This window comes from Teleopsis dalmanni, chromosome 1 (assembly GCF_002237135.1).
Source record: "Teleopsis dalmanni isolate 2A chromosome 1, ASM223713v2, whole genome shotgun sequence".
Classification (NCBI taxonomy): domain Eukaryota; kingdom Metazoa; phylum Arthropoda; class Insecta; order Diptera; family Diopsidae; genus Teleopsis; species Teleopsis dalmanni.
Genome location: NC_051846.1, coordinates 28,199,438 through 28,212,445, shown reverse-complemented (window position 1 = coordinate 28,212,445; position 13,008 = coordinate 28,199,438). Strand labels below are relative to the sequence as shown.

The 13,008-nt window shown below is 27.4% G+C and overlaps 2 protein-coding genes across 3 annotated transcripts in view; both read left to right on the top strand.

The window, feature by feature from the left end:
• The window catches only part of LOC119668769 (phosphatase and actin regulator 1), a 413,254-nt gene that overhangs the window by 330,158 nt on the left and 70,088 nt on the right, over positions 1-13,008 (top strand). The gene's annotated exons all lie outside the window — the stretch shown is intronic.
• Positions 66-13,008, top strand: part of LOC119668845 (LIM and SH3 domain protein Lasp-like) — a 43,899-nt gene continuing 30,956 nt past the window's right edge. The window contains exon 1 of the mRNA XM_038078510.1: positions 66-357. Within this exon, the coding sequence (XP_037934438.1) occupies positions 289-357 (69 nt within the window). The 5' untranslated portion in view covers positions 66-288. The remainder of the gene's footprint in view (positions 358-13,008) is intronic.

The window sequence follows — 13,008 nt, the reverse complement described above, 5'->3', positions numbered from 1 at the left end:
TACCATCATTGTAAAATTCAAATATATTTAAACGAAAATTCCAAGGGAATTGTTAAATAATTGAAAATAAATAAAAATTTTGATTTAAAAAATTTGGTTCATGAAAATAATATTTTAAGGTATTTTTTGGGCCAAAATTTGCTAAAAGCAAATTGTTGCTTAAAGGAAATCTATAAGCCATACGTTTTGTAGGAGTGCCGTTTGACTTTGGATTTAAAGGAATATATCTATATATAAATATATTGGAGACACAAAAAAAAATAGCCTGCAAGTGAACAAAGCCTAAAAATGAATAAAACTTGCGCCCGTTGTCAAAAAGTGGTCTATCCCATTGAGGAGCTTAAGTGTCTAGACAAAGTAAGTTACTTATAAAAAAAATTAATTATTTACTTGCTTAACCTTTATTGCTTTGAATTGTGCTATATCAGAAAAAAGTGAATTGTTTTCTTGTTTGTATGGTTTTTTTTTACATGACTGCCTGCCTCTCTGTTTGAATGATCTCCTTGAGCGCACATCAATAGACGCACTTGTGTTTTTTGTTTAAAGTCGCGTGTGCTAAAAAGAGATAATATGATTACCTGTTACTTAAATAATCAGCACTGTTATTAACAGTTGGTTGATTGGTTACATTGCAGTAGGCTGTTAAAGCGCAATGTTATTAATTTTTTTTTGTTGGGTGCAAAAACTTGATTGAAATTATTTTTAATAATTCTATCGATATAAGTCAAATTTAAATATATAATTATTTTAATTTTGAAGTTAAGTATTCTATTACTTTTGAATACCATGCATCATATATAAATACCCTGCATTATTTGAGTTGAATATGTTTAGTTTACAAAGTATTCGGACTTTATAATTTGTAAAACGCGACTGAAAAAATACCGCATTTTGCAAAAATTTTTAGAAAAAAACCTTTATGTATATAGGTGACTTAAACCATACTCAAATGACATTATTCCATGTGAACTGATTTGTATGACTCATTTTGCCTGTTTCTCGGTTGTAATCACCACTTTGAGGTAGGCTTTTTGAGTCGAGTATGAGTTGGACCCAGTGGCGTAGCTAGAATTGTGCCAAGGAGTGAAATATTAGAATATATTTTTGTGGCATATTTTTTGTAGTGTATTATTTGTAGTTTATATTGTGAATAGGTAGATATTTTCCCTAAAATTACCTGATACGCCGGTTTTTGAACCTTTGTAGGAATTTATATTTATTCGTTTTTAAAAAGATTTAATTGCAGTTAACGTTGCTTTACAGTATTTAATCATGCATTAATAATATATTTGTTCTCTTTAAAATAAATATTACTATAAATTATTATAGTGGTCCTTCACTGGGTCTAGAAAAAACTGCAAGATTTGTTTTTGAGCTGAATTAAATATTAATGTCATTGTAATATAATTGATAAGAAAACTTCAATCTGAAACACTGATTAAAATTATTTTTGCAAAAGCAATAAAATATTGCAGTCTATTGTATATATAGTACATACTGTCTATTAAGGCTAATAGATCAAATATAGAGACTTAAGTTCCCATTTAAAACTAAATTTGTATAAAATCCTCTCTTTAACCAAACAATTGGAATTTCGGCTTATAAAGGCTATTTTGCTTGCTATTTAAAAAAATTTAAATAATCAATTTTGCTTTTTTTGTAGCATAGTAACAATTCTCTTAATCGGATACTTATAGTTAGACAATTTTTTTTTAAAGACCTAAAAAATAAATATAACACATTGTTTCAAAAAAATTATCAATTTAAGAAGGGTGACCGTACAAGAGGGGCGTTATTCATTAGGAAAGTATTGACTGTATTAGTATTTAAAGGTAATATATACTATCTGCGTTTTTTAATATATTGATTTGCTCAAACCTAACTCTTTAGTTCCTCATATAAATGTACAAAAGTTGCTTCTACTGAGTATTTTTAAATTTTTTTTAAATATATTTAATTAAATGAAGTACTATTTTAATCTTTAATTAAGAAAAAAGAATTAAATTACATAATTCAAGATTAAAAGCAGAAAATAAATTCTTATCACTTAACAGATTTAGCAAAAGTAATGTCACACGTACTTTGAGATAAGAAAGTCACAATATTTGATATTTGTACCGTTTTAGTAACTAAATGCAAACTATTTATATATTTATAAAAATATATAGATTTTAATAATTTTGTTTTTTGTTTTAATATGTAAATGCAATTATTAAAGTGCTTGCTTTTAATGTATATTGAAAAAAAAAATTTTTTTTAAAGAAAAATAAACTTCTGTTACTATCGTCCAAATTTAACACTTCATAGACATCAAGACACTTTCATCATATACAAATATATACATGATAATGAAATTGTAATAATCTCATTAGCGAATCTTTACAGCGAAAATATTATTTTAAAGAGAAACTTAAATAACCAAAGAAAAATTCTTTACCTCGCGATCTGATAGATTGAAATTATATAAAATGTCTTATAATAGCTTTATTTTAATTTTTTTTTCGTTAAACAACTTTCTTTGTTTAATAATCTAGTCAAGATACAAAAATAAATTAAGAAATAATTAATCTTGACAGACGTAATGGTTCTCCTAACCATAATAACAATATGTTATTGCTGTTATATATTATTTTATTATGTATTATTGCCACTACTTCCAAAAATGATCGGATCTATGTCTGGGTGGCATTTGTCTTAGATAAAAAAGTGTCACTTACCTGTCAAAAGTTCTTCTCTCAATCACTCTCAGTAGCATTGCTAATAAATATTATTTCATTATTAATTATATATATATTAATAAATAATTGTTATTTCTATCTACGAATCAACAAATTTTATTTAAAGCGACCTTAAACCTAGTAAAAATAAAATTTGTTTTGTATTATTATTACTAATTCCAACAATGATCGGGTTATATCTGGGTGACAATCTGGGCACCACTTAGAAACCAAAGAATCATTTCTAAATCATACTTAGTAACAATATATATTACCGATATAGATTCTGTGCGGCGCTCGTCATCTACTACGAAATGCTATTCACCATTCATATTGTTTACCCACAATTCCCCTGAAGAATATTTTCTTAATCAGATCATATTAATGTTATCCTATTAATGTTATATATTATTAATAGTTTCAAAAACGGTTAAATCTTTGTCACTATACTTTCTGTCATTAATGATCAAGTGCTCCTCACCATCGAACTAACACTGTTCCCAAGAATAATAAGAAAACGTTTCCTAAGCATAATAATTTATATAATCTCATCTATTTTATTTGAATTTTAAAAAATATTTTAAAGAACTCAATTCAAAAAAAATATAAAATTAAATATATTAATGTAATATCGCTTCTGTCGATATTGATTGAAAATCAAGATACTGTAATTATTCCCTATAATACTTATCGCTTTTCTTTAATTAAAATAAAAATAATAATTAATCGTATAAAAATTTTATGTGAAATAAAATTATAAGTTTTTTTCTGTTCCTGTTTCTATTTTTACATATAATTAATTTCGTATTGTTGTCATAAACGTCTGTATCTGGGAAATATTTTGCACCCCTACTGATTGCAACTGCCTCTACTGATTGCAAATCCTCAAATGATCTTCAGAACACGTAATCATGTTTTTCTGGTACAGGGATTGTTTTGATTTTATGTGAGTTGCCGGTAGCATGAGTCTACCTTTCTTTCAATTTTTAATTGACGGGTTTGCTTAAATGAAATTTCTATTAACAAATTAAAATTTATTTGTTCAAATTCTATTGTCCTTGATGGGCTTCAGTCAAACGTGCTGCTACTGTAGTTTGTAAAAATTATAATAAAGGAATTAGATCAATGGTAACAGTGCAGTTTGATTCTTTAATTTTTCTCTATTTATACAATGATGACAAGGCTACAGCATACTTATATACTTATATTTGCTATAAGTATAGGTATCCCTACTTCATCTAAAATTTAATAGAATATTGTAGATTGCATAAGTATATATTATTACTTCCGGTTTTGCACTACCAAAATACAATGTAATTAACCGTTAAAGTATCTTACCAACAAACTGTATAAAAATTTGCTACATAATTTGATACTATTCTATATAAGTTCTGTAAAATTCGTAACTAGAGATGCTAAATAATCAAGCATTTTGCATTTGAATATATGCTATACGATTGAATTTTGTCTTAAAAGTATAACAGATATAAGTAATAATAGACCAAGCTGTATGCGAATGTGAGTGCTGATTGATCCAACTACCCATCTAAAGTGTAGAAGAATTAGTATTAGTACATATACTGGGAGATTAAAGTTTCCATATAAAGCCTAAGGGAATTAGTAAGTACAGATGCTGATCAGGTTTACTTTATTTTCTGTTATATGATTGAGTTATAGAGCATTGATATATGATTAAAAATTTCTTATACTAGGAACATCGATGTTCTAAAGTTTAATAGTTATAAATAAGAAAAATAACATGAAAAAAACTTCTGGCTCAAATAAGTAGATCTTTATAGAAAGTAAATAGTGTGTAATATTAATTTTCAGAATAGAGAGATTTCGCTAACAAATTTTATATATATATTTTATATGATATATATCAATAGTAACTTTAGTCTTTAAGGACTTTAAACCCTGTCTCCTGTGTACACTTAGTCATCCTCTGTTCTGGTGTAGTATTATATATGGCTTTTATCATTCTTTTATATAGCTTTATATTTATCAATGACTGGTCATATCACCGTGGGAATAATTTACATCTTACAGCTATATATCTATCATTCATCTACACGTTTTAGTATTATAGTATTAGAATTTTATAAAATTTTAGAAATAATATTAGGAAAAAATAAAATATTATATATTGATTTTTAATAAGTGCATTCAATAATCTTTGAAATACAGTTAATTACTTATTCTTTATATATATTATGTACTATATACTTATTATATATGTTTATAAAAATATTTTTATTTCCTTAAATTTATGTATTTAATTTTATTCTAAATTATTATAACATTTTTATACGGAAATATTTGCAGTTTGCCAAATCGAGCGGTAAATTAAGTCATAAAGAAACCTCTCCAGTCTCCAGTCTTGAATTTAATGAACTACAAATTTATGTTAATTTTCGTGTAACTTTGGCAAAACTTCACAATAATCTTCAGAGTACTGAACAATTCAGATTTTTACTTTCAGTCTTGCCCACTTAAGTTGTATCTGAAAATAATTGCACATTTGAATTGCGAATTGAAAATTCCATTGACTTTCACAGCAGTCCAAGCTGCTACTGAAGTAAAGTAGGAAAATATAAGCTGAAGTCTCTCTCTCTCTCTCTCTCTGAATGAAATTCTGTTGTGGTTTAGTTCGGTTATTTATTTACTTGAATTTATTAATGTTTTGCTTTGGAATCGGTATTGTTATTCTTCTACTAGCACAAAGGAGAAAAATTCTTTAAAAATGATTAAATCACATCTTGAAATTATGGAATTTATAAATAAGTTTTATTAAAAAAGATGAAAATGCTTGGTTTTGTTGCATTCTTAAATTGCACTCTACACAAATGAAGAGAATCTGTTCAGTTAACATATCAAATTACTAATTAAATGAGCAATGAGAATGAATATTATTCAACAAAGTGAGGGATACATATTTCAATAGTTTATTTTAACTATTTAGATTGATTTTAATCTAACTACCAATAATATACATATATATATTATATATAATGTATATATGTAATCAAAGCTGCACACAATTCAGTTGCGATGTAACCTTTAATTCTTTAGGTTTCTCTTTCCTATATATCTTACATTAAACACATAAAGAATAAAAAAGTTAACATCAATCAAAATAGTGATAATAAGGTGCTTAATTAATAATATTAACCAAGGATTTGGAGAACTTATTTCATACAATTTATCCTAATCCGATATCAAATATTGCAAAAAACAATTATCTTAAGTGCAGATTATATAAATTACTAAATTCCGGAAAATTTTTAAGGAGATGATACGTTCTTTAGTAACAATGGATTAGTGCAGTTTCTTGGAGTGTAGCAAGTTGATAGTTAAGTTGCCGCCTTAACTAATAATAGATAATATAGATTACTACTTCCGGAAAGTTTTTAAGCAGATGATACGATCTTTAGAAAGTAATGGGTTAGTGTAGTTTCTTGGAGTGAAGCAATTTGGTAGTTAAGGGGGCAATTAGGTTATTACTTATTTATAAGTCAAAAGCGTTGAAAAATTGTTGATGATATTTATATTATGAGAATAGTTATATATTTAGGTATATGTTTATATTTATATATCTATATATCACATCACATCACATCATTTAAAGTATATAAGAGAAAAGTGAATCGCATAATATGTCAAAAACCAGAGCTTCTAAAAGAGCAGAATCATTGAATAGAAAGCAATAATGTGTTTAAATGCATTTAACCTCAGTACCAGTAAAATTAGAAACAAGCATTTATAACGACATAAATTGGTATATGTAGTAGAGACAGTCCAAACATAAAATGCATCTATGATCTAGTAGACGAATTTGGTATAAGAAATATTTGTGATTAAATAGGTTAGGTAGAAGGTTATGCCAGCGATCCAAAGAATCCACTTAGGCATACTGTGTTACCGTGTAAAGAAAACTCAGTGGTATGAGAACCACATTAAATCTTTAACAAAGCTGCGAAAATGCTTTTTAGTGAGAGATATTGGTGTTAGCCAATATGGAACACGAATGGAGCACGAAATGCCGAAAGTAGCGCTTCAACTATGTTGACTGTTTCTAAGAAAATATGAGCAACAATTGCAAACACATAATAAGCAAAATATAAATAAGGCAAATATGAAAATGGGAAACAATTTCAAATGTATCTACGAATTGAAAGCAATATCCACACATTGCAAAAAATTCAAAAAAGATTTATTAAATGTGGCACAGTAAAAAGTAAAAATTGTGTAGCAGCACAGCATTCGGTTTAGTGGGTTTGACTCAATGGCTGACGGACAATAAACGTTGAAGACTGCCAAATGCTGTGTGAATGAGTGAACGCATGCTGTATGGACTTACTGTTCGCGTGGACTCTTCCAGTCCATCCGACCGTTTTTGTTGAGATACGATTGCAAAAAATTAAAATTTCAAAAAATAAAACATGAGTTCAATTTAAAGTCAACTCAACTCAACTCAGGAAATACAAAATTAAAAATAAATTTTTTTTTGGTTTTCGCTTTGAATGAATATTGTGAATTTTTTGATTTTCATTAATTTTATTTTTGATTTGTATTTTTAATTTTTTCATAAACTGTCGTGCTAGTCGTTTTAAGTCTAGTTTGCGGTTTTATAGCTTTGGAATTCAGATTGAAATTGGAATTACGTAGTTTATTTATGAGTTTATGTCCGCTTGTTTTGATATTTCGTGCTTGTCTCGTCTCTTGTGCCTGTTAGTATCTTGGCTTGGCTTGGCTTGGCTTGGCTCACCCAGTGTTCTTTCTCCAGCACACTAGTTTTAGATACAAAGATTGAAATTCCGTTGACCGACCTTGAGCATTCATATTTACTTTTATTTGAAGTTTTCTTGTCCAACTTGTATTTCTTCATATTTCACATTTTATTTATTAATTTCAAAACTATTTTTTACTAGTTTCTTTCATTTAAAATAATTAATTTATATTTAAATATCTGCAAAACGAATATTTACCTTTACCTTTTGAATTACTACTATTTTTGTAATGTTTTTACTGTTACAAGTTACAAGTTTCTGTTATATGTGGTCAAATAATTTTATAATTAAAATCTAACAAGTTTGTTGAGTTTGTTTTCTACGAAGAATTTGCGGAATTTGGTGAAGGAACCAGTTTTATTTAGGTTTTGACGTGCAAAAAATGCGGTTATTGAAAAAGGTTAATTTTCTATTTTGTTGGCGCTTAAATTACGTAGGCTTTGAGATACTTTGTTTTATTTTTGTTGATATATAGATAGATTTTTTTTATTCTCTCATAATTTCATGCATGCCATGCAGATTTTATTTAATAACAGCTTTTATACATTGAAGTGAAGACACAAGTCTATAGCTTATTAGTACATTTATAAATATTTTTAGGTGATTTTTGTTTTGACAAATTCAGATATCAATGATATTGATATATTTATGTTTAAATTGATTATTGCTATATATATATATATATTAATAAATAGGTTATTGCTACGTTTATATATCAATAGATATGATATTGATGTACTTATATATTAATAGATAGAAGATTAATAGATAGAATATTAATATATTTGTATATATATATTTATATATGATATATTTATGTAACAGTAGTTTGAATATTGATATAAATTATTTATAAACCCTATATATATCGAGAGTTTTTTAAGCTATATTATCGATATCGATAACCATGATTTAACGGCTGAGAATATCAAACTGTTGACATTTTTGTTCAGTAAAGTTTGGCAAAATTATGGATATTTACTTTGAAAAACAAATTTTTTTTCGAACTTCATAGAGCACTTTATCCATTTTACTGTTAATATAACAGCTAAGTCAATAAACAAAATTGCCGTATATGGAGCGATGATAATCCTCAAGCCATTAACGAATCATCATTACATCTATTAAAATAGACTGTTTAGTGCGGTTTATACGCTGGCGGTATCATCCGTCCTTATTTTTTTCGAAATGGGGAAGAAACTGTCGTTACGGTGAAAGGCAAGCACTATCGAGCCAACTGACTGAATTTTTGTTTCCAAAAATTAATCAGTTAATCATCGATGACATTTGGTTCCAACAAGACTACACGGCTCTTATCCTTTACTAATATATGAATATATCCATGGACAAGTTAATAAGTTGACGTCACGGAATTTTTTTTCCATATTATATATATAGTGTCCTTAGTTATATGGTTATTATGTTTTTTTGAGAATGTCATTTTTACTAATGTATAATAGCTTTGTGAGTAGACGCCGATATAATATTTAAGTTGCTCTTATCCGTTACTAATATATGAATATATCCAAGGATAAGTTAATAAGTTGACGTCACGCAATTTTTTTTCCATATTAGAGATATTGTTTCCTTAGTCATATGGTTATTATGTGTTTTTTAGAATGTCATTTTTACTAATGTATAATAGCTTTGAGAGTAGACGCCGATATAATATGTACTCCAAGTGGAAATATTTTTTTTATATGCATTTCAAGCAATACTCATATTTACAAGAAACTCTAATTAATATGAATATTAAAAACTTTTTCCTTATATATATAAGACTAGAGTCTTTAAACAAAAAATGAATTGATTGATAGCATGTAGATTTTATGTTAATCTAATCTAACATCCTGCATATTAATTTATGTCTTCTCTAAAATAAACTTTTTGTTCCTCTACACCATAATAGCACTTCACAAAAAAAAAACGGAAAACATAATACTATATGTAACATATATAGTAGAATAATTTGAAGTAGCCTTTATATAGATTCTTTTATAAGTTTTTGTATATCATAAAACTCTAGCTATTTTTGTTCGATACATGTACAGTAAGCACAGCTATAAATTATGGAGAGAATATTTACATTCTTATTGCATTATGTATGGTATCCAAATTTAATATGTCTGTAATTAAATCGAACATGAAATTACAAAAATTTTAAAAATTCGAAATAGCATCAATTTTAGAAATATTTTGAGGCTTACAAAAAATACATAAAACTATATAGTGTTTGTACCACCAAAATAATTTGACGGCATTAGTTATAAACTGCACATAAAAGTCAGAAGTGCCTCATGTTCCAATACAGTCATACCCATGAGCTTTGAAGGCAATTCTTCACATTGTTCCAATAAAACTGAAGTCATTAAAGGCATTGTATTGTAGGCATATTGCGTGAGCAAATGTGAACGTATGATGAAAATAAGTCATCAAAGTTTTTTAAAGTGAATGAGTCTATGATTCTATTCGTATCTACTTCAAGTGGCAAGATTCTGTTCGTATTGTAAACAACAATTAATTTTTTTAAATAAAACATAAAAATATAATTACAATCTAACTTCAAAGTGAATGTGTTGATGTAACTTTAAATGATGAAATTAAACGAGGACTCATTAAAAACTATTTGACGAGGTCAAGTTACTTTTTAACTTTTTTTAAGTTACTTTTTTTTACTAAAACCTTCAATGTTTCTAAAAACACTTGCTGAATCTAATAAATTTAATTATAAGTTATAACGGCAATAAAATTTCTAAAAGTAATGCTACATATTTAAAATAAACATAGAGACATCTTAATTGTAAATTTATTTTGTTAACATAAAATAATGAAGCAAATTTAGTTTTGGTATATGGCATTCGGCAGCTTATAGCTCATATGAATTAATTTGAAGAGTAGATGTATAAGATGTATACGATTAAGTACCTTCTTTATTTATAATACCTATAACATATATTACATATATATACATTGCTTTTATATATCTATACCTATATAAAAGTAACACCTTTTATTATTAGAATAACCAATTTTCAGATGCTAGCTAATGCATTCAATACATAGAAATTTGTAGCCCATCCAATGTGATCATTTGAACCTGCATATAGCAATATATAGTAAATCAATGAAAACAGATTTTGCGTCTTCTTTAATAATTAAGTAGCATTAGTCCATTTAAAACACAATAATTAAAACCGAAACATATGCAGGAGGTAGAGTGCACATATTACAGTGAAATGTGCCCCGTTCAACCCTTAAAAAGAGTATCAGAATATCTCTCATTGAAGATTTCTTAATATCAGACGCCTTTAAAGACGATTACGGTTATTTAGAGCTTTGCGACGATTTCCATAATTTAATTTGGAATACTGATATATGAACTATTTTTAAATGCATAATGTCAAAGAAAGCCGGAATGCTTTCGTAGATGTGTCTTATCACGATGCTTGAGTATCGGCTGTACAAACATAAGGTAGCATAAGGTTGTATTTTTTGAATAGGTATGGAGTATCGACGTATGTGGACTGATTATTCTATTGTACTTCTATTATAAATTAAGTTATAATATTCTGAAAAAGTGAAAATATTATTTAACACTACCCGAGACCCCAAAACCCATGGTATCGTTTTTTATCCTAATAAATAAAGAAGTGCATGTGTAACTTATTTTTTAAAAGCCGATTTTGACTTTGATAGAGCATAGTTCTACAATACGTTCTTATGCATTAATAATGGTGTGGTTTACTCCTGCTTTTTTGGTTCTATTCTTTGACATAGCATATTTTAATTCCACAAACTCCGCGTAGGGTTTGTGAACTCGAATTTTGTTTTCACTGTGTCTAAGATTTAAATGTTATTACTAAATAAAGAATTACTCAATTAAGCAGTTAAGATACATTAATAAGTCATTTGTTTTTGGAAATGCTTCTGATCGTAACAAATTTCCTCAGAATTGCTAACAGACTCCTAACGTACCCGACCCACATATCGATATAGTCATAATTTTTGACCTATAACCAGTGAGACCTATTCACATTTAAGTTACTCATATTTCTTTTTCATAGTAAAAGATCAGTGTGTGACTAACATGTGGCTTAACTAATTTGCTTTCCAGCAAAATTAAGATGACCGAGAAAATTTATTAATATTTCTTTCATTATTCATCATCATTTTGATAACCGTAGAACCACAAACTTTTGCTAAATTTTTCTAATTATAAGTTAGTAGCGAAAGTATTTGAACTCTAGTGACCTAGTCCAAGTATTTTTTAACCATTTGATGGTCACTTCCAATAATTGTCTTTTCGCATATTAAATTAATAAATCAAAAAATTGTGGATAAAAACCAAAAAGGTAGTTAAACTCTATGCACGCAAACCAGAGACGAGATACGCAGTCAACCAGAAAATCCGCGCAGCTGTTCAACACTTCGACTGAAGTTGATTTACGTTTAATTTGAAGAATTTTCTTTGTTTGCACCAAAGTCAAAGATGCAGAACCGAAAACCAACAGCAAACACCGGTAAGTTAAGTTCAAGAAAGCCAGAACTGAACCGTCAAATATAAAAAATGAATCCAAAATATTTGATAAAAGTTAAAGTTGCTGTTTTGAATGTAACTACCCTGCCATCTGTCGGTGCATTCTCAAAAATGCTTTGTTAAGTCGTCGTAAATGTGCACGGACAGGTATAATAAAGAAAACCTAAAAGAAAAATTTAATTTTAACTTTCAAAAGTTTCTCGTCTTCATGCTGATGCATTTTTAGATGCATTTTACGCACAGTAGTTAAGCATAGAAGCTGCAGATACAAAGTTTTATTGATGAAACTTTGTTTGTGATTTGGGTATAATTTCAGTTTTTAGATAAAAATATATAGAAAATCCAAGTTATGAATATGCAAACACCAAACAAGAGAGAAAACTAAATTAATACTTAAAACAATAGTTTGAATAGAAGATTAAAATTAAAGTTTTCATTATGCATATAAATCTCATAGACTTAGAATTTATACATTAAGTCAATCTTCAATCTTTTTATTTCATCAATAATGCGTTTATTTTTATAGTTTTTTTAGCTTCTATAATAATTTTATTGAAATCTTTTATAGTATTTTACATTTGAATTGGCACTTCTGCTAGCAGTAAATAATGTTAAATAATGTTATTGAATATTTAAGCTATATTGATAAGCCAATTAAGTAAATATAATATTTTTATTAAAAATTATAAATAATTTTACTGCATATATTAATTTAAATTCAGAACTAGTTTGTTATTTATTGATAATTTATTGAGATTGTGTCCTCAATAAATTATCCCGTATATAAAAGAGGAAGAAGAAATTGTTCAGATTTTCATTGTCATTGTCCAGTCTATGCACAACGTAGATAAAGTATGTTAGGGACTTAGTTTCAATAGGATCTTATTCAACCACAGGCAGGACTATCCTCTTCTAAGAGCACGCAAATACTCTCCTCGGTCGCAAGTCTTGTGGAGATCATAAA